General features: G+C 38.3%; 2 protein-coding genes across 4 annotated transcripts in view; one reads left to right on the top strand and one right to left on the bottom strand.

The window, feature by feature from the left end:
- Nucleotides 1-60: 60 nt before the first annotated feature.
- DMAC2L (distal membrane arm assembly component 2 like) lies at nucleotides 61-12669 on the bottom strand. Of its 2 annotated transcripts, none has more exons than XM_068545638.1 (5): nucleotides 12573-12669; nucleotides 6755-6866; nucleotides 5248-5456; nucleotides 4485-4653; nucleotides 61-2706 (listed from the first exon to the last, which is right to left on the bottom strand). In XM_068545638.1, exons 2-5 carry the CDS (start codon nucleotides 6856-6858, stop codon nucleotides 2592-2594), a joined length of 597 nt encoding a protein of 198 aa, XP_068401739.1. In that variant the 5' UTR covers nucleotides 6859-6866; nucleotides 12573-12669; the 3' UTR covers nucleotides 61-2591. The 2 variants fall into 2 exon arrangements, with proteins under 2 accessions (XP_068401739.1, XP_068401737.1); XM_068545636.1 differs by having other exon boundaries at nucleotides 4485-4656.
- L2HGDH (L-2-hydroxyglutarate dehydrogenase) overlaps nucleotides 12451-26964 on the top strand; it is a 52766-nt gene continuing 38252 nt past the window's right edge. For both annotated transcript variants that reach the window (XM_068545616.1, XM_068545619.1), the window contains exons 1-4: nucleotides 12451-12946; nucleotides 20727-20842; nucleotides 21525-21676; nucleotides 26672-26803. In XM_068545616.1, the coding sequence (XP_068401717.1) occupies nucleotides 12807-12946; nucleotides 20727-20842; nucleotides 21525-21676; nucleotides 26672-26803 (540 nt within the window). In that variant the 5' untranslated portion in view covers nucleotides 12451-12806. The remainder of the gene's footprint in view (nucleotides 12947-20726; nucleotides 20843-21524; nucleotides 21677-26671; nucleotides 26804-26964) is intronic.

The raw sequence follows: 26964 nt of genomic DNA on the forward strand, positions 1-26964 counted from the left end.
AATATTTAAAATCATATGGATGATCATAAAAGACTGTAATTTACATGCTTATATATTTAATGATATGTTTATAGACATTTCTTACATATACGTTGGTCTTTACCTTTAGTAAAGGATGCATCTTAGTCATTTTTGCAGACAAGATGGATTTACTATAATCCATCTAAACTTGTTCACCCAATTCCCCTTGCAAACAATGGCATGAAGCTTGGCAGCTGACCCAGGGGTAGAACAAGAACTACAGGCTTCACAGGAACTGGGCCTGCCAGCCTGAAAGTAATTAGTACTTCATTCTCTCCAGCTCAGTCTCAGACTTGGAGACAGAGATACTGGCAGGACTATAGTGATCTGGGTTTTGGAAGAAACTGCTTATGAGCTTTTACTTGGGTCATAAAAGACATAAGGTTATAAGCTGATGTTTTCCCTGAAATATCTTTTTACACTGTATGTGTATGTGCGTATATCTATAGTGCACACACATATATATGTGTGTGTATATACCAACCTAACAACTAAAAGTTAACAACTAATAAGAAAATAGACCAAAATGACATTATTGAGAATTCCTAGCTTTGTACAGTGATGCTTAAAATGATGACATATAACTAGCTTTGATTTGGCCTATTGCTCCTATTCAAAAAGCTTTTTCATCCTTGTCCCCTGGACACAAGGGCAATATGAAGCTGATGTCTGCTTCTTATTGCTCAGCCCCATTTTTGATTGATGTGCTGCTATTTCCTAGCAGTCCTCCGCCATGGTTTTTGAAGATGTATTTTACTGTATCTTCAAAACCTTTCTTCTGCATTCTCAGTTTACTGCTATGTTAATTTTCTTCATGAGAGCATTTGACCTTATTCACTTACTGCTAAGTAATCCACCAAATTCTGGCATCTGTTCAATAATTTTGGCTACCCCAGACAGTTTAGTGATATCCTGAGGCTTCCTAATGTATGTAGCTTCTTGCATAGAGCTGATAGCGGGTTAAATACTAGTCACAGTGTAATCTAATTCTTGTTATGTAGACTTGATTCAAATGACAAAGAAGGACATCCAACTTCTGCTAATAGTTTACATTTTGTGTTTTTCTTTTTTTCCTTACCCCCAACAGTGTACCTGACGAGGCAGATGACTGTAACAGCCTAATTTATCCAGTAGTTTTAAGGAATACCATTCAGAGTAGAAAAGTAGCTCCAGACTAACCTGTGGTCAATCAGTTGCTTCATCACATAGTAATCAAACAAGCCTGAGATAGAAGTGGTCATTTATTTCTAATGAGTTCTATTAAATATGTGCTTATACTTAATTTAACCATATCTGTGATCTTTTCTTCAGCATGGAATCGCCACTGTTTCACATGAGACTGTTCTACATCCTTATCATTTTTTTATTTACTATTTTCTGATTTTTAAAATGGCAGTGGCAATTATATTAGTAAACAGTATATCATTTATGGTACGTGCTATTTACATAAGCTGGTTCCTAACACAACTAAAATTCATTTTTCTACTTTAATGCTGCATCACAGAAAGTGTTTATTTTAAAATTATCTCCAGTCAAGGTTATATTCAACAGATTAATATTCAAACCAAACATACAGAAATCCACAAACAAGTTGGCATATAACTAACAGTTAATAATAGAATCAGGACCATTTGAAGCAGGTAAAAATAAAAATCTGTTTATACCTATTTATGATATTCTTTATCACTGCTTTCTAGATGTAAAGTGAATTTGTGCTTATACTTATGATGTCCCTTGAGCTCATGGGAAGTACTATCCAACATATATGAGGGAATACAAATTAGTTTCTAATTGACATGTTAAATTTTTCTGTTTGAAGCAGGTTTTTAATTTAAGCAAAAAGTAAGTATAGCTCTGCTGGCCTTCATCATTGTTTCCTCTGTTCTATTGCAATCAGCAAAGCTATTTAAATCCAGCCAGGTATTTATGTCTAGTTTTAATAAGACACTAGACTAAGCCTACAAAATAGACAAATTAGCCAGAAACTGTTCATTCAGAGAAAGGATGTATGGTATAAAGAGCACAGGAATGCAGGATCATGACAAATGCATGCAAATCCTGGGAAGCAATATGAATGCCCCAGCAACCACTGACTACTTTGCATAATTGACTCCATCAATGAATATGACAGTTTCAGTGACAGTTTCAGTTTTTCATAATTGTATATTTATAGTAACATGCTTCAATAAAGTAAAATGCAACAAATTACTGTTAAAAAATAAAGAATATCTGTTGTACATTTAAATCATTTTAAAGAACTCTTAAGTATCTAGGTCAACAGATATTTATATAGGATTGATATAAAATAAGGAATATATAAGAATTAAAATGGTACCTGGTTTGCATTTTTCTTAAAATGGTTTAATGTACCTAAATTCTCACTTCTAACTTAGTAACTTTAGTGAATCACATCTGAATGTTTATTTTCTACATGATGGACTCTGCTAGAATGTTGTAGTATAACATTCTTATAGTTCTGTTGATGATTATGTAATATTTGTTGCTGTTTAGGATCAACAATTGCACATGATACTTTATATTGAAATAAGCACTTACTGAATATTATTATTTTACTTCAAGTCTAATTTTAGTTCCAGAGAAGGCAGTGATGTTTTAAAGGCTTGGAAAATTTTTTCTTTTTCTTTTACGCCAGGAAGATCACTTAAAAACAAATACTTGAGGTTTCTGCAAACAGAGAAATTTTTAAAAGTTAATTTAATTTGGCCTTTACTCTTATAGCATTAAAAATAAACTTGCTTTATTGACTTAAAAAAGCTACACACAGAATGTGTTCATATCATCCTACACTTTCAAAATGACTTTTAGACCGGTAGTCTTAGAGTACTACTTTAAATGAAATTCATGCTAGGCACTAAGCCAGACCTTGGACAGTTTAGTTGTTCTGAATTACATCAATAATGCTGAATTCTTCCAAATATTTTATGTATATTATGGCATAGAACTCCTTTGCATGTTAAATATAAAATATGACATCAGTCATGGTGATGATTTTTTGCACCTGACACTAAAAGCAAAAACAACTAAAGCAAAAGTAAACAAGTGGGACTACATCAAATTGAAAATCTTATGTACAGCAAAGGAAACCATCAACAAAATGAAAAGGCAACCTACTGAATGGGAGAAAATATTTGCAAATCATATATCTGATAAGGAACTAATATCCAAAATGTATAAAGAACTCATACAACTCAATAGGAAAAACCCCAAACAATCCAATTTTTAAAATGGGCAAAATATCTGAATAGACGTTTTTCCAAAGAAGACATACAGATGGAGAACAGGTACATGAAAAGATACTCTACATCATTATCAGGGAAATGCAAATCAAAACCACTATGAGATATCACCTCACACTGTTGTTAGAATGGCCATTATCAAAAAGACTAGAAATAAGTGTTGGTGAGGATGTGGAGAAAAGGGAGTCCTTGTGCACTGTTGGTGGGATTGTAAATTGGTGCAGTCATATGTGAAACAGCATGGAGGTTCCTCAAAAAATTGAAAACAGAACTACCATATGATCCAGCAATTCTACTTTTCAGTATTTACCTGAAGAAAACAAAAACACTAACTCGAAAAGGTATGTGTACCCCCATGTTCATTGCAGCATTATTTACAATAGTCAAGATACAGAAACAATCTAAGCGTCCATTGATGGATTAGGTAAAGAAAATGTGGTATATGTATACAATGATGTAGTTTCAGCCATAAAAAAATGAAATTCTGCATTGGCAACAACTTGGATGGACCTTGAGGGCATTATGCTAAGTGAAATAAGTCAGAGAAAGACAAATATTGTATGATGTCTTATATATGGAAGCTAAAAATAAATAAGCAAGCTCATAGATACACAGAACAGATTGGTGGTTGCCAAAGGCACGGGGTGGGGAGTGGGAGAAATGGGTGAATGGTTTCATGTTTTTGTTTTTAGTTTAAGTAAATTGAATTTTAAAAATATGAATCTTAACCTAGAAAGGAAAAGAAATCGGGAAAGTTCTTAAAGGAACTCAAGTGTGTATTAAAAGGTGAAGCCTTAAAGCCTCAACGAATGTAAGAGATAAACAATCTAGTACTTTTGGTTCTAATGTTTAAGATTTCTCAGACTTCTGTGATGCTGAGGTTATTGGCAGAACATAAGGGAAATTAAAAGATGGGGAGGAAGTATAATAGCTAGTGCTTATTGAAAGCTTTCTGTAACAGGAACCATGCTAGGTGCTTTATGTAGGTCAATTTTTTAAAAAGATGCTCCCTAAAAAATGCAATACAACCATAACATATTAAGGGTGATAATTTAAACTGTTTTAAAATATTATAGCTGACAGTTAAGTCATTTTCATAAATTCTATTTTTCAGAATTAAAAAAAAGACACCACCTCTCAACTGTTTTAAATTCCGATTATTCACCTTAACATTATCAAGTTTCCATTTTGGCACTGACCACCTACCTTAAATGATGCAAAGCAATGATACCTTTGTCTGTGATATTCCCACATGAAATTATTTCCATTTCCAACATGCTTTTTTGTAAATTTTCAAGTTGACTAAGTCTCTTCAAACAGTCATCCTCAATATAGTGACACTTGCATAGCCTTATTTTTTCAACATGCTGTAGGCCTTCTGGGGGAAAAAAAGTACAGTTTAAGAACCTGCTTTACCATTAAGATGATCAACTATCCTAGTTTGTCCAGAATTGTTCTAGTTTTAGGATTGAAAGTCCTAAGTCCTAGGAAACCTCTTAGCCCCAGGAAAACAGTAACGGTTAGTCACCCTATTAACCATACAAGGTATTCACTATACAGGTTGTGCTGATGGACAGGGCCATTCTGCAGTCAGATGCCCAATGCACTGGAGGAGAGAAATGCCCACACAAGCAGAAGCTGTGTGGATATAATTATTTCTACATTAGTGAGTGTTTCTCAATGACAGAAGTTTGACAAAGATAATTTGACAAACAAGGCCTTGAATTTTAAGTCAATAAAGCACAGAACAAAGGCATGTAGAGACAAGCTTAGTGCAGGGAGAAAGGAGAGGAAGGTATCTGTAACCTCTATTTAATTTAAAAATAAATATCATACACAGGAAGAAACAAGCTGGATTGCACTGAAAAAGGCAAAAAGGACACACCTATGACTATAATAGTGAGTCAACTGCAACCAAATGTCACTGCAAATCACCTGCATTTCCCATAACAAATGATAGGGGAGTTACCCATGTGATCAAATCCAATGCTCATGATACAAGAATCAGTGGCATCAATTGCCTGGATCTTGTATTTGTCCAGGGGGCCTGTTGGGAGGTGGTTGTAATCCTTCTGCCACCTCTCCTGGCCGTGGTAGCGCACCACAGCCCCACAGCGCAGCAGCCACTCGGACGCCGCCCTGTCAGGGCCAACATCCCGGATGCGTTCATGGTCCACTCTGTTGGCAAGAGAACAAAAGCAGGTAGCTTTTACTATAATCACTAGCTTCTTAACTATGTTCACCAACGTAAATACAGAAGAGCAACCACTTTTCACTTCACATGATGAGGAGGGAGATAAAGTATTAGTGAAATCCATGTAAAGAAAACATTCAATGGCTCTACCTGCTACCTTTTTTGCTTTTGTTTTTGTTTTCAAGTGAACTCTGTCAAGGCATGTTATCCTTATGTGAGTTTATCAGGCAGACATTGAGTCTTCATTGATTCGTATGTGGCACAATAGCTTCACACCAGGAGGTACTCAGTATCTGTGTTTTGAATGAATGACTACACTTGGTTATCATTTTTATTAATGACAAAAGATTAAAAGGAATAATTTTGAACCTTTGTTCAAATTAATGTCATTAAGTGATATTCATTAATTTTAACATATGCTTTTTTCTCTAGTTAGTGGTATTAATGCTATATTAAGCAAGAAGGAGGTTAGTTTTGTCAGTTTCAAAATATTTCTAAGCATGTCACCAACTTTTTATTTTATTTTATTTTTTAAAATAAATTTATATATTTATTTTTGGCTGCGTTGGGTCTTCGTTGCTGTATGCAGGCTTTCTCTAGTTGCGGCGAGCGGGGGCTACTCTTCATTGTGGTGCGCGGGCTTCTCATTGCGGTGGCTTCCCTTTGTTGCAGAGCACAGGCTCTGGCTGCACGGGCTTCAGTAGTTGCGGCATGTGGGCTCAGTAGTTGTGGCTTGCGGGCTCTAGAGCGCAGGCTCAGTAGTTGTGGCGCACGGGCTTAGTTGCTCCGTGGCATGTGGGATCTTCCCGGACCAGGGCTCGAACCCGTGTACCCTGTACTAGCAGGCAGATTCTTAACGACTGCACCACCGGGGAAGTCCCTCAACTAACTTTTTAAAACCTTGATTTCCCTTGATAGTATTCAAAAGGTTAACTACATCCCTTAAGAAGCCATAGAATAAAATATTCTAAAATTACATTTACTGAGCTTTTCTGATTACAAAAGTAATAAATGTTCATTTCAGAAAACTTGAAAGGCATTGAAAGGATGAATGAGAAGAATCACTGAAGTCCTGTAACCCAGACAGTTAATATTCTGTAATCTATTTTCTGATCTTTATTCAGTGCTTGTATGTTTTATTTGCTTTAAGAGAAAGTTAGGATCGTACTGCACGCACGACACAAAAAACATTTGAAACACAAGAAATAACCAAATTAGCTACTGGGAACTCATCAAGCTGTAACAATTCCCATGTTTCTTCACTTTAGTTAGAGTAACTTACTTATTAAACACTGCATTCAACCAGCCCCAGAAGTATCGGGAGTCACGTGACCTTGGGAGTTTCTTTAAGCCACAGAACTGCCGGGAAATTTTTCCAAACAGCATCACTTGACCTAGACACATAAAACAGTATTCATATTAGATCATCAGCTGGCAATCAGAGTCCCATACATACAGTAACTGACTTTACAACTTCAGAGTCAGTGCTCTTGTGCTGATAAAGCTGATGACTCACTTGCCACTCAATACTTATTAAGCAAGTTACTCCTGTCTGTTTTTTGGTTTCTTCTGCTGCAAAAATGAGAGGCTGAATTGAATGGTCTCTATGGTTCCTTCCAGCCTTGACATTGTTCTTTCTACTTGTTCACTCCTCAATTGGAGTCAGCCTGCCGTGGTGCCACCTGGTGTCCATTCAGGCAGTGCATCTACAAATTTACTGAAACCAGCTCCAGTCCCAATCTACATTTCCAGTACCAAAATGACAAACTAAAATCACCTAAGGAGCAATGTGTCAAGGTTAAGACACTTACATCCAGAAAAAGAGAGGAGTCGTGGAAACAGATCTTCCTATCACAAGGCTGCAAGTAGTGTCCCCAGAACAGTGCAAAGCAAGAGCAGTACAAGGGCAGCTGGGAAAGACGGGGCAAGTAACTTCACCTCTCTGACCCTTGGTTTTCTCATTTGTAAAATGAGATGATTTGCTCAGATGATTTCCAGCTGTAAAAACCCATAACTATGAGTTGAGAAAGCGATTTTGGAATTGGGTCTCAACCTGATTTATCTGAATTCAAGTTTCTCTGATAGTGTGCCAGGTGGGGGCAAAACAAAGATAAATGAAACATGGTCTCTGCCTTTGAGGAGCTGACAACTTAATGCAGGGTGGAGTCAGCTAAAACAAGTTACCAGGTAGTTAAAATAAATGATAGAACCTGGAAAATACCTCAAACGAGTTAAAGACACACAAGGATTTCAATAGGCAAAGATGCCAGGAAAATGTAGGTCAGGTGATAAGCTGAGGCAGGAACCTTTAAGGCATGTTGTAGTTCAGTTGGCTCAGCACATGGGGGTCATGAGAAGAGGAGGGAGACAATGTGCACAGTCACATCGGGAAGGGTCTCCTATGATCAGCCAGAAAGTTTGTCTTCTGCAGGTGGCTGGGAATCACTGAAATTTTAGCATAGAGCACTGGCATGGTTAGAACTATGCTTCAGGAATATTACTCAGACAGCAGCATCAAGATTGAGGGTCATGTAGAGATGAGGAAACTGAAGCCCTGATAATAAGTAACTTGCTGACACCCTAAATCCTTTCTGGAACAAGGTGGGGTATTAATAAACGCATGTGCTTAAAGGGACTTGTCCAATGTTTCATGGCTAATTGTTAGCAGTGCTGAAGCTGGAACCTAGTTTTCTCTCTTATTAGTCCAGGGCTCTTTCCTCAGTCATTGGATGGTTCTAGAACTCAGGAAAAAGAAGAGGACTAGAAAGAGGCCTGAGTGGGAACTACCTTAGAGCTGAGGAAGTGCCCAAGGATGTCGGGTTGTAGAACAAAGAGAGCTGAGGTCTGAGGACAGAACCCTGGGGTCATCTACTAGCCTCTTTATCCTTCCTCCATCATCACTCTGCCTTCATTACTGCAAACTTCTCCCCCTGCTACTTCCTCCCACATTCTCAGCCCTTTCCAGCTTTTGGTTAAATCTCTCTCCACCTGTGCCCATCTCAGTAACTCCTTTGGCTGCCAACCTTATTTACAAATCTGGGCTTTCTGGCTTCATCTCAGGCTGTTCCCTCCATTTACCATCCCTCCCCGCCCCCCAGAATCCTATGGAAATCTTCCCCAACCTCAAGACCTTACTCAAATGCCATCTCCATCCATCCATTCATTCAATAAATATTGAATGTCTGCTATACTTAGTGCAAGAGATTCAATGGCAAGACAGAAGCAAAACAAAACAACACAGGAGAGAGAGACCGAGAAAAACATGGTTCCTGTCCTCATAGAATGTGTAGTATATGTACCATATATGTATAGATGACATATAAACAAATGAATAACATGCAACACGATGTCTTAATGGAGGTATGGACAAGTTCTGTGAGAGCTTAGAGAAGGGAGTGAGGGATAGGCTTCATACTAGAGGTGTCTTCTGAGATGGGTCTCAAAGGATGATTAAGAGTTTCCAGTTAGGCAGAAAAAAGAAAAGTATGAAGGGCAAAAGGAAGAGCAAGAATCACATATTATTCATTTCCATTTTCCTTAGCACCTAGCACAGCACCATCCCCTAATGCAAGTTTAATAAATATTTGGCAATTAATAATCTTCAATGGGTGATACATTTTCATGCAGAAACCAGGGAAACTCATTAAGCGGGTAAATTAGAGAGGTTTGTGAAAACTGAAGCACTTTCACTTGATTCATTTTGGCCCACCTTGTATTTCAGCTTCAGGGAAAGATTAAACCAAATTTACTTCAGCTTATGATCTCTAAGAATATTATATATTATATATAAAATAATTTAAACATGAAAATTAAGTTTTTATTTAGCGAAAAATTAAAAATACTAATTGGTAGGTTTTTGCGTTCTCAACTGCTACTTTGTTAATTGATATTAGGAATTTTAGATGAATTCAAGCAGCTACCTCTGAGAATGCTTTCTAGAGGGAAAGAGGAGACCTCTGGCGGTGAGTTGATAATTTAGCTTTAATAAATTAAAAGAAACAAGTGAAATGCAAGTTAAAAAATAACCACTACTAAACTACCACTGTGATAAATAATTTAGGAATTAAAATTATTTTAAAAATTCTTCTTACTACCATAACACAGCTTAGAGCCATAAGTTTGTAACAGAGTTTCTAAAAGTTGCTATTATGTTTGCGACTTGGAGAAGACCAGACCTCTAATGTGTGACTCAAAATAGGATATGGAGAGTCCCGCAATTTGCATATAAACAAGTTTTTGTTTTAAAGTGAAAGTTCTTTTTTTACATATTAAACATAATTACTTAGGTGGGCTATTCAAAACGTTGGCTATTTTAGTGGTCAAAAAGACTGAACTAGCCAACTCGTTCTTGAGGGCAGTAAAAGTGTGAAGAGAGAGGTGGGGTGGTATCAGAACTGGGGAGGTTTTTTTCCCCAAATTATAACCCCACTTCACTGCAAATTCATCCATTATTGATGCCAATTCTTATTCCTGAGGTGTCTAGAGTCTAGTGAAATAGAACAGCAGAGCAATTGCTTAGGAATTAGAAGCAAAGGTTCCAAAAGCCACTCTTAGGCTAATATCACTTGACACTCATTGAACTAATTTCGCATAGGTTCTGACCTAGATGGAAGATGAACACGAATTCTTAGCTGAGGAGGGTGGTGGCTGGAACACAAATGTCTCTAGCCAAAGACATTACAGGGTGAATGAATGTAAGGTGAGCTCTTGATGTGAAATTATCTAAATGAAACAAATTAATGTACAGTCAAGCCTAGGGGAGAAGGTAAGCAGAGAAAATTTTATAAAAAGAGCATGTGTATTTTGAGTTCTTTCACTTTGCTAAACTAAGAAGCACATGCTCAAAATCACAGAGTAGTAAAAAAGTCACTATTCTGGGCTGACCCATGAAAGCCTGACCACAGACCCTAGAACTGTATAATTCTGCACTCAACCTAGTAACAAATCAACTACATCCCATGCAACGGTTAAAATAAAAAATAGTGATAGTACCAAAAGTTGGTGACACTGAAGAGGAACTGGATCACTCAACATTGCTGGTGGGAATGTAAAATGGTACAGCCACTTTGGAAAACAGTTTGGCAGTTTCTTACAAAAGTAAACATGTGCTTATCATATGACCCAGCAATTGGACTCTTGGGCATTTATCCCAGAAAAACAAAAACAGGCTCGCACAAAAAGCTGTACACTAATTTTCATAGCAGCTTTATTTGAAATAGCTAAAAACTAAAAGTAACTCAGATGTCCTTCAGTGGGTGAATGGTTAAACATGCTGTGGTACATCCATACCATGAAATACTTCTCAGCAATTAGAATGAACTATCAATACATGCAACAATTTGGATGGATCTCAAGGGATTATGCTGAGTGAAAAAGCCAATTCCAGAAAATTACATACTGTATAATTCTGCTTATGTAACATTCTTGGCATAACAAAATTTTAGAAAGGGAGACTAGAATGGGGAAGAGGGTGCCTTGCAGGAGAGAGGTGTAGTTATAAAAGGACAACGGAGGAATCCTGGTGGTGATGGAACTGTGCTGTAGCTTGCCTGTGGTGGATACAAGAATCTACACATGCAGAATTCCCTGGCGGTCCAGTGGTTAGGACTCTGAGCTCTCACTGCCAAGGGCTTGGGTTCAATCCCTGGTCAGGGCACTAAGATCCCAAAAGCCCCACGGTGCGGCCAAAAAAAAACCTACACATGTGATAAAAACTATACAGAACTAAATACATGCACAAAGGTAAAACTGCGGTTAACTGAATAAGATCCATGGGCTGTGTCAATGTCAATTTCCTGGTTGAGTTATTGTACTATCCTTTACAAGATGTTACCATTGGGGAAGACTGGGTAAAGGGTACACAGGATCTCTACTGTTTCTTAGAACTGCGTGGGAATCTACAATTAGCTTAAAACTAAAAATCTGAACTAACAAAATAACCATTTCTTATTTTTTTCATTTGTGATGAACAAGCAGGCAACATTCCACATTATTTTCGCAAATAAAGAAAATATGTACAACTGTCCAGGTGATAAAACCATATAAACATAATAAAAGCCATCATTTTATCGAGCACTTTACTGTGCTAACATCTGATGAGCCTTATCTCGTGTAATCCACACAAAAGTCCTATGAAGGAGATCCTGCTATTACTCCTAGTTCACAGAGAAGGGTCTGAGGCAAAGAGGTGAAATGACTTCCCCAAGCTACCTGACTAATAACTGGAGCCAAGTTCACGCAGGCAAGTATAAGTCCTTCCAGCAATAAAGTTAAATGATCCTATTTTTGTTCAGCTGTCCTGACCCTAAAAATTAAAAAACTTCCATCAAGCAGAGAGAACAAATGTTAGTTAAACAGGCATGGTGATAAAGGATCACGTAATTTAACACAGGTCGTTCATACATTACACGGTCCACTTCCCTCATTTTACAGATAAACAGGGGTGAAGTGACCTGCACAGGTGAGTCGCTGTTCCCAGGCCCGCACAGCATATTTAAAAGTATATCTCGGTCCAGGACTTTTTTTAAAAAGGAAATAGATTGCTAAATGATGTCAGAGACCGAGCCGTCTGGTTCATCTAGGCGCTCAATATTTACAGGACCAATAAATGAATGAATGGCACGCCAGGAGCCACATATACGAAAGTCCAGAAGACTGCAGGCTATCAGGCGTTGCCATGACAGAGCCTCCGTCCGGAGAGGGCTAGGGCTGGACAGCGAGCGGCTCTCCAGTGGCCACTCCACTGGGTGGGAGCCGGGTTGGAGATCGCGGTGCCCTGCAAGGAGCCTCGAGTGACGCGGGGCGGGGCTGAGGGGGGCGGGGGTCGAGGGGGGCGGAGCCTCGAGTGACGCGGGGCGGGGTCGAGAGGGGCGGGGCCTGGCGGGAGGAAGGGAGGCCGCTGGGCCTGCCCAAACGACAGTTTTCACCATAATCATCCCGACTTTGTCCCGCGGCCCCGAGTCCGCTCGGCGGTGAAGATCGAGGACGCCCGACTCGGCGGGCCAGATTTTCAGTCAGCCTAGCGATGGGAGAAGGGAAAGGGCAGAGGGGTAACCCCCACCCTAGACCCGCCCCACCCGGGGCCTAGCTCCTCTACTCACAGCGTCAAAAGGAGAGAGTGAGCTAGCGTCCCCAGCGTCTACGGCGGCGCCGGCCTGCCCTTCGCCCTCCGCCGCGCGAGTCCATTGGTCACTGGCGGCTGCTCTCACGTGGGGCGAAGGCGCGCCCCTCATTGGCCTCTGCTTGGGGGCGGGGCTAGAGAGCGCCTGGACCTGGGCAGTGTAGGGCTCAAGGGCCGGCTTCTGGGGCTTGAGGCAGGGGAGGAGGCGCAGGCGATGGTGCCGGCGCTACGTTACCTAGGCAGTGTCTGCGGACTCGCCCGCGGAGGGTTTCCCGGGGGCTTCTCCGCGGCGTGCGCGCCCGCGCCGGGGAAGCCCTGGCTGTTGTGCCAAGGTGGCCGCAGAGCCAGCACCAGGTGAGTAGCCGCTGGCCCGACCCCCCGCGGTCTGCGCTGCTTCTCTCAGAGGTGCCTCGTGCTGGACCTCTGCCCCTGCGCTACTTCCCTGTCCTCGGCGTGGGAGAGGGTCGGGATTCTCTGAATCCCGGGCTCCAACCTATGATGCCAGGAGCTACCTGCCTGGATCATCTGTAGGTTTGTGGGCGAGAGGAAAAGAATAAGAAAGGCAATGTTGAGTAGAGGTCAGGAACAGTTCTGGCTTTGAATACAACCCCGCCACTTCCTATTCAACTCTGGGCGGGTTACTTAAGCTCCTTAAAGGCTCAGTTGTGAATAGGATCCTAGTCTCTCGCGTTAAGTGGTCGTTTTGAGGATTAAAGGACCTAACACACTGTAAGCAATCAAATATGCTGTTTATTCGCTGGCCTTCCTGATGTTACTTGGAAGATCTAAAACCGGTCTTATATCAATCAGTTCCTGGCACACGCATGCTGCACAGAGTTGCCCCTGTGAGAAACAGCTCAGTTAGTTTCTAATCAAACCCTGCAGAATTCAGCGTCCTGTGATTTGAAGTTTGGAGACCACATTCGCAACTACTGTTTTTCTCTGCTCTTTGTAGAGGGAATGGTTTATGCGAAGGTGTCAAAGCTGGAAAGGTCTTGGCTGTTTCGGGAACTAGAATGTGGGCAAGATGAGTGTGACTAGAGCTTAGCGGAACAGAGAGGGTGTGGAATGACACCGGAGAGGGGCTACATCACAGCACAGTTTTTGTTTTAACTACACGTGAAATTTTATTCTAAGAGCACTGGGAGGCTTTTAAAGGGTTTTAAAGAAGTGATTAAATGTTGATGTTTCAGAAGTTGATTCTGGCTGCTGTGTATTAGTGGCTTGCAGGGGGATTAGAGTGGGATAGGATTTGTGATTCCTCGTGGGGGTTTGTAGACAGCTCTTTTGGGAACCTTTTTTTAAGGGAAGAAAGGTAAGGTTAGTGAAGGTTTTGTTTATACTTTTTATTTTTATTTTTTCTTTTTATACTTTTTATTTTGAAATGATTATAGATCCGTAGGAAGTTGCAAAAGAACAGAGAGCTCTCATGTACCCTTCTTCACCGAATTTACCCCAGCAACACCTTACATAACTGTAATAACAGTATCAAAACCAGGAAATTGACGTTAGCACAATCCACCGGCCTTATTCAGATTTTCATCAGTTTTAGAAGTTTTGCACTTTTTTTAAAAAATTGCTTTACTACTTATAGACCTTTATTCTATATAACATTTAGTATCTTAAAATATTATTTTGAAAATATTATTGAAATTATATTAGGTATATAGATTTGGGGGAGATTTACTTCTTTATAATTTTGAGTTTTCCCATCCATGAACTTGACATATCTCTTCATTTATGCATACTCATTTGTTATTTAAAGTTTATTTATTTGTTGATTTTTTGGCTGCATTGGGTCTTCGTTGCTGCGCAGGGGCTTTCTCTAGTTGCAGAGAGCAGGGGCTACTCTTTGTTGCGGTGCGGGGGCTTCTCATTGCGGTGGCTTCTCTTGTTGCGGAGCACGGGCTCTAGGCGCGCGGGCTTCAGTAGTTGTGGCACACGGGCTTAGTTGCTCCGCGGCATGTGGGATCTTCCTGGACCAGGGCTGGAACCCGTGTCCCCTGCATTGGCAGGTGGATTATTAACCACTGCGCCACCAGGAAAGTCCCTCATTTGTTATTTAATAGAGTTTAAAATTTTTCTCTGTGAAGTTCTTTTTTCTTAGGTTAATTCTTAGATTCCCTTATTGCTTTGTTGCTACTGTAAACAGTATCTTAATTATATTATTCTTTAAGCTGGATCTTACTGGTATAGAAGATGCTTCTTTGTACTTCTTATCAGGTTTTGGAACCTGGTTCATATGTGCTTCATAAAATGAGTTAGGGAGTTTTCAGCCTTTTAAATTTTTCTGGAATATCTTTGATGATAGAGATTATCCGTTCCTTGAAAGTTTGGTAAAATTTATGTGTGTGTGTGTTTAGGTAGAAAGCTTTTGATGACTATTTTAATTTATAGTGATTGATTCAAAATTTCTATTTCTTTGTGCCTCAGTAATTTTGCCTGAGGAGTCCCCCACCCCGTTTCATCTATGTTATCAAATTTATTAGCATATAGATCTCCATGATTTTCTTTGATTATGTTTAAGATCCTTGTTGTGTCTTTACGTATTTTTTCTTTATTATTCTTTTTTATTTATTTGTGTCATCTCACTTTTTCCCCCATTACTCTTGCCAGAGGTTTGTCTACATTATAAATCTTTTCAAATAAAAGATTTTTCTTCTTTATTATATTTTGTTATATGTATGTTTGTTTTATATATTATATATACATGTTTATATGTTTGTTTTTCTTTATTATATTTAACTTCTTGAGTTGATAACTTAACTCATTAATTTTTGGTCCAGGAGTATTTTTAGGAGTGTCTCTTGCATGTTAAAGTTCCTGTAGCCTTGTTTACCCAAGAATATCTTTATTGAATCCTCATATTTATTTATTTATTTATTTATTTATTTATTTTTTAACATCTTTATTGGAGTATAATTGCTTTACAATGGTGTGTTAGTTTCTGCTTTATAACAAAGTGAATCCGTTATACATATACATGTGTTCCCATATCTCTTCCCTCTTGCGTCTCCCTCCCTCCCACCCTCCCTATCCCACCCCTCTAGGTGGTCACAAAGCACCGAGCTGATCTCCCTGTGCTATGCGGCTGCTTCCCACTAGCTATCTATTTTACATTTGGTAGTGTATATATGTCCATGCCACTCTCTCACCCTGTCACATCTTACCCCTCCCCCTCCCCATATCCTCAAGTCCATTCTCTAGTAGGTCTGCATCTTTATTCCCCGTCTTGCCACTAGGTTCTTCATGACCTTCTTTTTTTTCTTTTTTCTTAGATTCCATATATATATGTTAGCATACTGTATTTGTTTTTCTCTTTCTGACTTACTTCACTCTGTATGACGGACTCTAACTCCATCCACCTCATTACAAATACCTCCATTTCACTTCTTTTTATGGCTGAGTAATATTCCATTGTATATATGTGCCACATCTTCTTTATCCATTCATCCGATGATGGACACTTAGGTTGCTTCCATGTCCTGGCTGTTGTAAATAGAGCTGCTATGAACATTTTGGTACATGACTCTTTTTGCATTATGGTTTTCTCAGGGTATATGCCCAGTAGTGGGATTGCTGGGTCGTATGGTAGTTCTATTTTTAGTTTTTTAAGGAACCTCCATACTGTTCTCCATAGTGGCTGTATCAATTTACATTCCCACCAACAGTGCAGGAGTGTTCCCTTTTCTCCACACCCTCTCCAGTATTTATTGTTTCTAGATTTTTTGATGATGGCCATTCTGACCGGTGTGAGATGATATCTCATTGTAGTTTTGATTTGCATTTCTCTAATGATTAATGATGTTGAGCATTCTTTCATGTGTCTGTTGGCAATCTGTATATCTTCTTTGGAGAAATGTCTATTTAGATCTTCTGCCCATTTTTGGATTGGGTTGTTGGTTTTTTTGTTATTGAGCTGCATGAGCTGCTTGTAAATCTTGGAGATTAATCCTTTGTCAGTTGCTTCATTTGCAAATATTTTCTCCCATTCTGAGGGTTGTCTTTTGGTCTTGTTTATGGTTTCCTTTGCTGTGCAAAAGCTTTTAAGTTTCATTAGGTCCCATTTGTTTATTTGTGTTTTTATTTCCATTTTTCTAGGAGGTGGGTCAAAAAGGATCTTGCTGTGATTTATGTCATAGAGTGTTCTGCCTATGTTTTCCTCTGAGAGTTTGATAGTGTCTGGCCTTACATTTAGGTCTTTAATCCATTTTAAGTTTATTTTTGTGTATGGTGTTAGGGAGTGTTCTAATTTCATACTTTTACATGTACCTGTCCAGTTTTCCCAGCACCACTTATTGAAGAGGCTGTCTTTTCTCCACTGTAGAATCCTCATATTTAAATGGGATAGTTTGGGCTTCCCTGGTTGTACAGTGGTTAAGAATCCACGCGGTTTGAAAGACACGGGTTTGAGCCCTGGTGCGGAAGATCCCACATGCCGTGGAGAAACTAAGCCCCGTGTGCCACAACTACTGAAGCCCAGGCGCCTAGAGCCCGTGCTGCACAACAAGAGAAGCCACAACAATGAGAAGCCCGCACACCACAACAAAGAGCAGCCCCCACTCGCTGCAACTAGAGAAGGCCCGTGCGTAGCACCGAACACCTAAGACAGCCAAAAATAAAAACAACTAAATAATAAATTAAAAAAAAAAATAAAAGAGATAGTTTAACTCTAGGTTAGAAGTCCTTTTTTTCTCCTTGAAAATAATGCTCCATTGACTTCTTGATTTCAGTGTCACAATTTAGAAATCTGATGTCAAGTGAATTCATGTTTTTTTTTAATTTATATTTTATATTGGAGCATAGTTGATTAACAATGTTGTGTTAGTTTCAGGTGTACAGCAAAGTGATTCAGTTATACATATACATGTATCTATTCTTTTTCAAATTCTTTTCCCATTTAGCTTATTACAGAATATTAAGCAATGTTCCCAGTGCTATACAAAAGGTCCTTGTTGGTTATCTGTTTTAAATGTAGCAGTGTGTACATGTCAATCCCAAACTCCCTCCCTCCCCCGACCCTGCCCCCTGGTAACCCTAAGTTTGTTCTCTAAGTCTGTGAGTCTGTTTCTGTTTTGTAAATAAGTTCATTTGTATCATTTTTTTTAGATTCTGCATATAAGCAATATCATATGATATTTATCTTTCTCTGTCTGACTTACTTCACTTAGTATGATAATCTCCAGGTCCATCCATGTTGCTGCAGATGACATTATTTCATTCTTCTTAATGGCTGAGTAGTATTTCATTGTATATATGTACCACATCTATCCATTCATCTGTTGATGGACATTTGGGTTGCTTCCATGTCTCGCTATTGTAAACAGCGCTGCAGTGAACATTGGGGTGCATGTATTCTTTTGAACCATGTTTTTCTCTGGATACATGCCCAGGAGTGGGATTGCAGGGTCATATGGTAGTTCTATTTTAGTTTTTCAAGGAACCTCCATACTGTTCTCCATAGTGGCTGTACCAAATTATATTCCCACCAACAGTGCAAGAAGGTTCCCTTTTCTCCACACCCTCTCCAGCAGTTATTGTTTGTAGATTTTTTGATGATGCCCATTCTGACTGGTATGAGGTGATATCTCATTGTAGTTTTGATTTGCATTTCTCTAATAATTAGCGATGTTGAGCATCTTTTCTTGTGCCTGTTGGCCATCTGTATGTCTCCTTTGGAGAAATGTCTATTTAGATCTTCTGCCCAGTTTTTGATGGAGTTGTTTGTTTTTTTGATATTGAGTCACGTGAGCTCTTTCTAAATTTTGGAGACTAATCCCTTGTTGATTGCATCATTTACAAATATTTTCTTCCATTCTGTGGATTGTCTTTTCATTTTGTTTATGATTTCCTTTGCTGTTACATGCAGTCATTTGTGTGTGTGTTACTATGCAATTTAACCACATGTGTTAATTTGTGTAACTGCCACCACAATTAAGAAACAGAAATGTTCCATCAATACGGAGATTGTGTTACCTACCCCTTTATATTCACATCCCATTTCTCCACCCTTTCTAACCTCTGGCAACCACGAATCTATTTTTCAGCTCTATAATTTTGTCAGTTTGAAAAGGTTGTATAAGTGGAATCACACAGTATGTAACCCTTTGAGATTGGCTTTTTTCATGCAGCATAATGTCCTTGTGATCCATCTAAGGTGTTGCCTGTGTTGATAGTGGGTTCCATTTAATTGCTGAGTAGCGGTCTATGATATGGATGTATCGCAGTTTGTTTAACCACTCCCCAGTTGAATGGTATCTGGGCTGTTTCAGTTTTTGGCTATTATGAATAAAGCTGCTATGAACACTTATGTACAGATTTTTGTAGGAACGTAAGTTTTCATTTCTCTGGGATAAATGCCAAAGAGTGCAGTTGCTAAGACATGTAGTAAGCACATGTTTAGTTTTTTAAGAAACTGCCATACTGTTTTTCCAGAGTGGCTGTACTATTTTACATTCCTACCAGTAACGTGTGAGTTGATCCAGTTCCTCTCATCCTCACCAGCGTTTGGTGTTATCATTTTTTTTTTTTAAAAAGCCATTCTGATAGGGGTGTAGTGATGCCTCATTGTAGTTTTAGTTTACATTTTCCTAATGACTAAAGGTATTGAATATATTTTCATGTACTTATTTGCCATCTATATATCTGTCCTCTTTGATGAAATGTTTGTTCATATCTTTTGCCTATTCTCTAAATGACTTGTTTGTTTTAATAAATTTATTTATTTATTTATTTATGGCTGCGTTGGGTCTTCGTTGCTGTGTGCGGGCTTTCTCTAGTTGCAGAGAGTAGGGGCTACTCTACGTTGTGGTGCGCAGGCTTCTCATTGCGGTGGCTTCTCTTGTTGCAGAGCACGGGCTCTAGGCATGTGGGCTTCAGGAGTTGTGGCACGCGGGCTCAGTAGTTGTGACTCGCGGGCTCTAGAGCGCAGGCTCAGTAGTTATGGTGCACAGCTTTAGTTGCTCTGCAGCATGTGGGATCTTCCCAGACCAGGGCTCGGACCCATGTCCCCTGCATTAGCAGGTGGATTCTTAACCACTGCGCCACCAGGGAAGTCTTGACTTGTTTATTTTTAGAGTTCTTAATATATATTTGAGAAATGAGTCCTTTGTCAGATATATGGTTTGCAAGTGTTTTCTCCCAATTTGTTCATTGTCTTCTTATCCTCTTAGCAGAGTCTTTTGCAGAGCAAAAGTTTTTAATTTTGATGAAGTCCAGTTTATCATTTTTTTTTCTTTTATGGGTCATGGTTTTGGTGTGAACTCTTCAAGTAGCCCTAGATACCAAAGATTTTCTCCTATGTTTTCTTCTAAAAGTTTTATTGTGAATAGTTGATGATATTTAAAAACTGAATTTTTTGGTTAGAATAATGACATTGTGTGTGTGTTTTTAAAGAGCCCTTTTAGAAATAACATATTGAAATATTTACAGATGATGTTTAAGATTTAGATCAAAATAATATAATGCAGGAGGGGGTGAAAAAAAATAAATGGGGGGAAGAAGCAAGATAGGCCACGTTCCTGTAAAACCTAGATTTGTTCACCATGAGATCAGTGCTTATGGTAATCTTTTAAGCTTCTCATTTTGGATTTAGATAGACTACACATACCCTTTCTAATTTTTTAAATGATTGTGTAATCAGAGTTATGGCTAAAACTGGTTCTGAGCCCGTTTCTGGACCATTTATTTCCTTAAGTTTGATGTTCTCACTGACTGTTTCCTTCTCAGCAGAAAAAAAAAATTTATAAATTTTTGTACACTAGGTGTTAAAGACTTAATGTTAACTTATCCTCAAGAATATTGCACTTGAATTTTTAAAGAATAGATGGTAGAGGAGAGATTGTGATAGTTAACAGAGTAACCACTGATGTAGCCAGGTTGGGCAGAGTATTATAGAGACTTAGAGCAGCTTGGGCAACCAGCCACTCTGCCTGCTGGCTGTAGCTGATTATACATGCATGTGACTTTTAAAGGTTTCTTTGTTAGTATAAAGCCAAATATCACAAAGCCCAATAAACATTTGATTTTAATGGTTACTAATTAATACTTTAATTGTCAGCTGATGATGAAAATGTGAAGTTTGATAAAGTCTATTGTAAACATGCATTACTTTAAAGGTGGCTTTCTCTTAAAGCTCATTTGATGTAGTCATTATTGGTGGCGGAATTGTGGGGCTTGCCTCTGCCAGAGCACTCATCCTGCGACATCCAGCTCTTTCCATTGGTGTTCTGGAAAAGGAGAGAGATTTAGGTATGTATGTTCTTAGTGTTGCTTAACCTGAGCACCTGCTCATTTTGTCAGTTCTACATCTTTCATGCTGAATGTCAATGTTAGTGTCCCAGTTTGGATTCTTTAGAAAGCAGAGCCTAGGACTAGGATTTGGGTGTCGGTGGTTTTTTTCAAGGTTATCCGAGGAGGCAGGCGTGAGGAGGTGGGGAGAGTAAACAGGGAAGGAGGAAAAACCTCGTGAGGGTGCGTTATCCAGGTTGCAGCTGTGAGCTTAATTCCACTGAGCCCTCCGAGGAGCTACCTAATGTTTCCCAGGATTGTGCTCATTTGTCCATCAGCTTCTGTCCCTTTGGTGGAGGATTGTCCATAGGGTGTTGAGCCCCTCTGCCCCCAAATATTAGAAAAGGCCCTGGAGCAGAAGGCAGAGAGCTGTAGTGGACCCTTGAAGTGGTTTGCTGGTGGTGAGGAGGGGTGGTTTGTGCACCAAAGTTGTAGCTGAAGTCAGAGATGGGCTGGAGGGATGTGACACAGACGCCATGGTTGGCTGCTATGGGAGGCTAGAAGTGCTCTGACTATAAGAACAAACTCAGGCAGAATTTTAAATAGTGGTCTCTAATAGCTTCAACTGTAAGTGTATTCCCCCACTTCTTAAGTTTTGAATGAGTCATGTACTTTCTCTTAACCTGTTTCTCTTGTTCCATAGCTATTCATCAGACTGGACATAACAGTGGTGTCATACATAGTGGAATTTATTATAAACCTGAATCTCTGAAAGCTAAGTTATGTGTACAAGGCGCAGCCCTCATCTATGAGTACTGTAACCAGAAGGGAATTTCCTACAAGCAATGTGGCAAGGTATGGCATTTTACTAGGGCCTTGACTTATTTATAAATAGCATTTTCTCAGTAATCTTTAATGTTTACTTAAAAAACGCCTGGCTTTCCTTTCTCTGTATCCATGTAATTTGCAAAATCTAGATGTTTCATATAAATGGGATCATACAATATGTTGTCTTTTGTGATTGGCTTCTTTCACTTAGCATAGTGTTTTCAAGGTTCATTCATCTTGTGGCATGAATCAGTACTTCATTCCTCTTTATACTCCATTGTATTGGTATACCACATTTTGTTTATCCATTTATCAGTTGATGGACATTTGGGTTGTTTCCAGTTTTTGGCTACTATGAGTAATGCTGCTATGGACATTTATATACAAATTTTTGTATGAACATATGTTTTCATTTCTGTCAGGTATATATCTAGGAGTGGAGTTGCTAGGTCATATGGTAACTACATGTTTAACATTTTGAGGAAGTGCGAAACTGTTTTCCAAAGTGCTGTACTATTTTACATCCCCATCAGCAGTTAACAAGGATTCCAATATCCTCACATCAACACCTGTTATTGTCTGTTTCATTTTAGCTATCCTAGAGGATGTGAAGTGCTATATCATTGTGGTTTTTATGTAATTAAACATAGTAATTAACGATGTTAAGCATCTTTTCATATACTTATTGGCCATTCATTTATCTTCTTTGGAGAAATATCTATTCAAATCTTTTGCTCATTTTAAAATTGAGTTATTTGTCTTTTTATTGTTGAGTTGTATGTGTTATTTATATATTCTGGATATATAAATATCCCTGATCAGCTATATGATATTTACTAAAATAGTATTAAAATATTTAAAAATATATATATTTTTAAATAAAATAATGGTGATAGTAATGATGGTATTTTAAATATTACTAGATATTTTCTCCCATTCTGTAGATTTTCTTTTTTACTTCTTGATGGTATCCTTTGAAGCACAGAAACTTTCAATTTTGATGAAGTCTAGTTTATCTTTTTTTTTTTCTTTTGTTGCTTATACTTTTAGTGTCATATCTAAGAAATCATTGCCTAACCTTAGATCATGAAAATTTGCCCCTACATTTTCTTCTAATGTCAAAGCCTTAGCTCTGATGTTTAGATCTGTGATCGTTTTTTTCCCCCAAATGAGTTGGTTTAATTCTGAATGTTATAGAATTGGAGCTAGAACAAAGACTGAAGAACAGACTTTGGCAGGATTCTGGGCTGGGTTTACTCTGACCTCACAGCTAAGGTAGAAATGGCTGAATGAGAAGAACTAAAGAGAAGATGAACCACTGTATGATTTCATTTTTTTAAACTTTAACAAAAGTTTGTTCTTAAATGTACAGCAGGCTTCAAGACAGCACTTCGTTCTAACTATAGGTGGCAACAGATGTTATGGCAGGGAATCCAGTTATTTAAACAGGAATGGAATTAAGGATCACCATTGCCTTTGGCACAAGGAACAGCTTACTTTTTGGCAGATTTCTTAATTCCAACTGTCGCCAGGAGGGCCTTCCCTGCAGCCTTTGCTTTTAGCTCCTCAAGTTTCTTTTGCTTCTCTTTTTGTTTCTGCTTGAATGCCTTATCATCCTCATCCATCTCCTTGGCCTGCTTCTTGGGCTGCTTCAGGTGCTTCTTACCACCTTTGCAGATGGCCTACTGCCCCTTCCCAGACCCCATCACCAGAAGCAGAGCTTCTACCCCTACACGTATTCCTCCAGTGTAGGTTCACTTTTTAATTAATTTTGGTATATGGTGTGAGGAAGAGTTCCAACTTCATTCTTTTGCATGTGGATATCCAGGTGTCCCAGCACCATTTGTTGAAAAAACTATTCTTTCTACATTGTTTTGGCACCTGTATCGAAAATCAGTTGAGCATAAATGTAAGAAGGTTTGTTTAGGATTCTCAATTCCATTCCATTGGTGTGTGTCTATCGTTATGCCAGTACCACACTATCTTGTTTACTGTAGCTCTTTATTTTTTGAAATCAGTAAGTGTGAGTCCTCCAACTTTGTTCTTTTTCAAGAGTGTTTTGGCTATTCTGGGTCCCTTGCATTTCCATATGAATTTTAGGGTCAGTTTGTCAGTTTCTCCAAAAAAAGGCAGCTGGGATTTTTGTTAGAGATTATATTGAATCTATAGATCAGTTTGGGGAGTATTGCCATCTTAACAGTATTAAATTTTGCAAACCATGAACTTGGGATGTCTTCCCACTTATTTAGATCTTCTTTAATTTCTTTCAACAATTTAAGAAAATTTTTCATTTTACAGGTCTTGCACTTCTTTTGTAATTTTATTCCTTGATATTTTATTCTTTCTGATGCTTTTGTGAGGGGAATTGTTTTCTTAACTTCAGTTTGGTTTATTCATTGCTAATGTATAGAATATGATTGATTTTTGTATATTGATCTTTATCCTTCAACTTTGGTGAACTCATTTTTTAGTCTAATAGTTTTTCGTATGTGTGTGTGTGTGGATTCCTTAGGATTTTCTATATGCAGGATCATGTCATCTGCAAATAAAATAGTTTTACTTTTTTTCTTGCCTAACTTACCTGGGTAGAATCTCTAATACAATGTTGAATAGAAGTAGTGAAAGTGGATATCTTTGTGTTGTTCTTGATTTTAGGGAGAAAGCATTGAGTCTTTCACTATTAAGTATAATGATAGCTGTGGGTTTTTTGTAGATGCCCTTTATCAGACTGAGGAAGTTCCTTTTTACCTGCAGTTTGTTGATTTTAATCATGAAAAGGTGTTGGATTTTCTCAAATGCCTTTTCTATGTCTCTTGAGGCAGTCATGTGGTTTTTGTCCTGTATTCTATTAATATGAATTTATTACATTAATTGACTTTTGGCTGTTAAATAGATCTTGCATTCATGCAATAAATCCCTCTTGGTCATGGTATATAATCCTTTTTATATGTCACTGCATTCAATATACTAGTATTTTGTTCAGAATTTTTATATCAATAGTCATAAGGGATATTGATATGCAGTTTTGTTTTCTTTTGATATCTATGTCTTGTTTGAGTGTTAACTGGCCTTATAGAATTAGGAAGTGTTCCTTTCTCTTCTGTTTTTTGGAAGAGTTTATGAAGAATTGGTATTAATTCTTCTGTAAACATTTGGTAGCATTCATGAGGCCTGAGCCTTTACAGTTACTAATTCTGTTTCTTGTTATGGGTCTATTCAGATACTCTTTTTCTTCTTGAGTCAGTTTCAAAAGTTTGTGTCTTTCTAAGAATTTTCCCATTTCATATAGATTATCTAATTTGTTGCATACAGCTGTTCATAATATTTCCTTATAACTCTTCTTCATGTAATTTTTAAGAGTAAAAGTTCATTGTCGCCATTAAAGATGCTATGAAGATTTTTTTTTTAACGATGTGGGAAAATGGTCCTGATATAGTGTTAAGTAAAAAAAGCAAGATATAAAACTGTATTTACAGTTTTTATGGTTGAGTTATGAGGTTTTTTTTTTTTTTTTTTAATCCTTTAAGCCGAAGGAACCAGACAACATCCACAACATCCACCTTTGAGAAACATACCATGCCCCATGCCTACCCATAGGATGATTTTGAGCTCTGTAACACCTACTTTCTGGAGCCCTGAACACTACTTCATATTCCCTCTTCACATCAAATCACATCATTGCTTCTAACCCATCTCAGCTCAGCTCCAGGTATTAATTTACAGATTGCTGCTTCCAGGCCACAATGGTGTCAATGTGACTTAATGACCTGATTTCAGAGTTTTCCTGGTTCAGTCACTGATTTGAGCCTCTGAGTGTCTGCCCCTCCCCAACTTCTTTTTTTTTTTTTTTTCAAGTTTGAAGTCCTTTTATTTCTTTAAATTGAGGTATGATTAACATATAATATTATATTAGTTTCAGGTGTACAACACAATGACTTGATATTTGTATGTATTGTGAAATGATCACCACAATAAGTCTAGTTAACATCTGTCACCATTCACAGTAAGAAAAAGAATTTTTTTTCTTGTGATGAGGACTTTTAAGATCTACTTTCTTAGCAACTTTCAAATATGCAATACACAATTATTAACTATAGTCACCATGCTGTACATTACATCCCTATGACTTATTTATTTTATATTTGGAAGCCTGTACAGAGTTTCTAAAGAGTTCTTTATATATTCTGCATGTTAGAGCCTTATCAGCGATAGTGATTTGCAAGTATTTTCTCCCATTCAGTGGGTTATCTTTTCACTTTCTTGATAGTACCCTATGATTCCACATATATTTTTAAGGTTAGTTATTTGTTGATTTAAATAACCTTTACACCTTGATTAGAAGTATTACTTTATGGAGCTCGGTTGACTCCTTGCTATGAAATAGTGATTTTTGAATTCTAATGTACTTGTGAACATCATCTGTGCTTTCCTTTGCTGGTAGCTGTTAAGTAAGAAACTACCTCAAACAGATACTTTGCCCAGAAATAAATAGAAAAAGAGTATTGATGGATTTTCTGTTTTTCTCCTCTGCAACAGAATGCATTAGTAAATACTTTGAAATGTACTTTATTCCAAAAAATAAAATAGTTTTCTGTTAGTGATATTCCGTTATACTGAATATTGCCTGTCTTTCTGAGGTACTGGTTTTTGTTTAGTTTTGTTTCGCTTTTGTTTTTTGTTTGGTTTTTAATGTAAAGACTAAGCAACCTGTGCTTCTTTCCCCTCTGGGATTGAGGGAGTGATGGTGATACTTCTGGCCAAGGTGCATGTAGCAACTGTGATAGCAGATGTGACAATTGAGGCTACATCTCACCTTTGTTTTAATGCAGTCTTAAGACAAATTTTTTTGGTGGAGGAAGAAAGTGAAGTCGTGAAGAAAGGGAGAAGTAGATACATGAAGCAAAAACAGTTTTAAAAAATCAACCCAATTTGAATCATACACTAATATATGATTTTCTATTGATTTTATCTATCATAGCTGATGATATATTTAACTCTATTCATGTTCTTTATCTTTTTAAGCTTATAGTAGCTGTTGAACAAGAAGAAATTCCCAGACTTCAGGCCCTGTATGAGAGAGGCCTGCAGAATGGTGTCCAGGACCTGAGGCTGATCCAGCAAGAGGACATAAAAAAGAAGGAGCCATATTGTAGGGTAAGTGACTCACTAACCGCACACACAGGCTCACAGGGTTAGGGCTCAGTCCTGTGACATGGAGGCTGAGGGTGAGTTTATAGGAAGCAGGAATCATAGAGACAGTTAAGTAATCCTGTTACAGAAGCATTAAGGTGCCAGACACAAGAGGGCCTTGCCAC

This window comes from Eschrichtius robustus, chromosome 1, assembly GCF_028021215.1.
Source record: "Eschrichtius robustus isolate mEscRob2 chromosome 1, mEscRob2.pri, whole genome shotgun sequence".
Classification (NCBI taxonomy): domain Eukaryota; kingdom Metazoa; phylum Chordata; class Mammalia; order Artiodactyla; family Eschrichtiidae; genus Eschrichtius; species Eschrichtius robustus.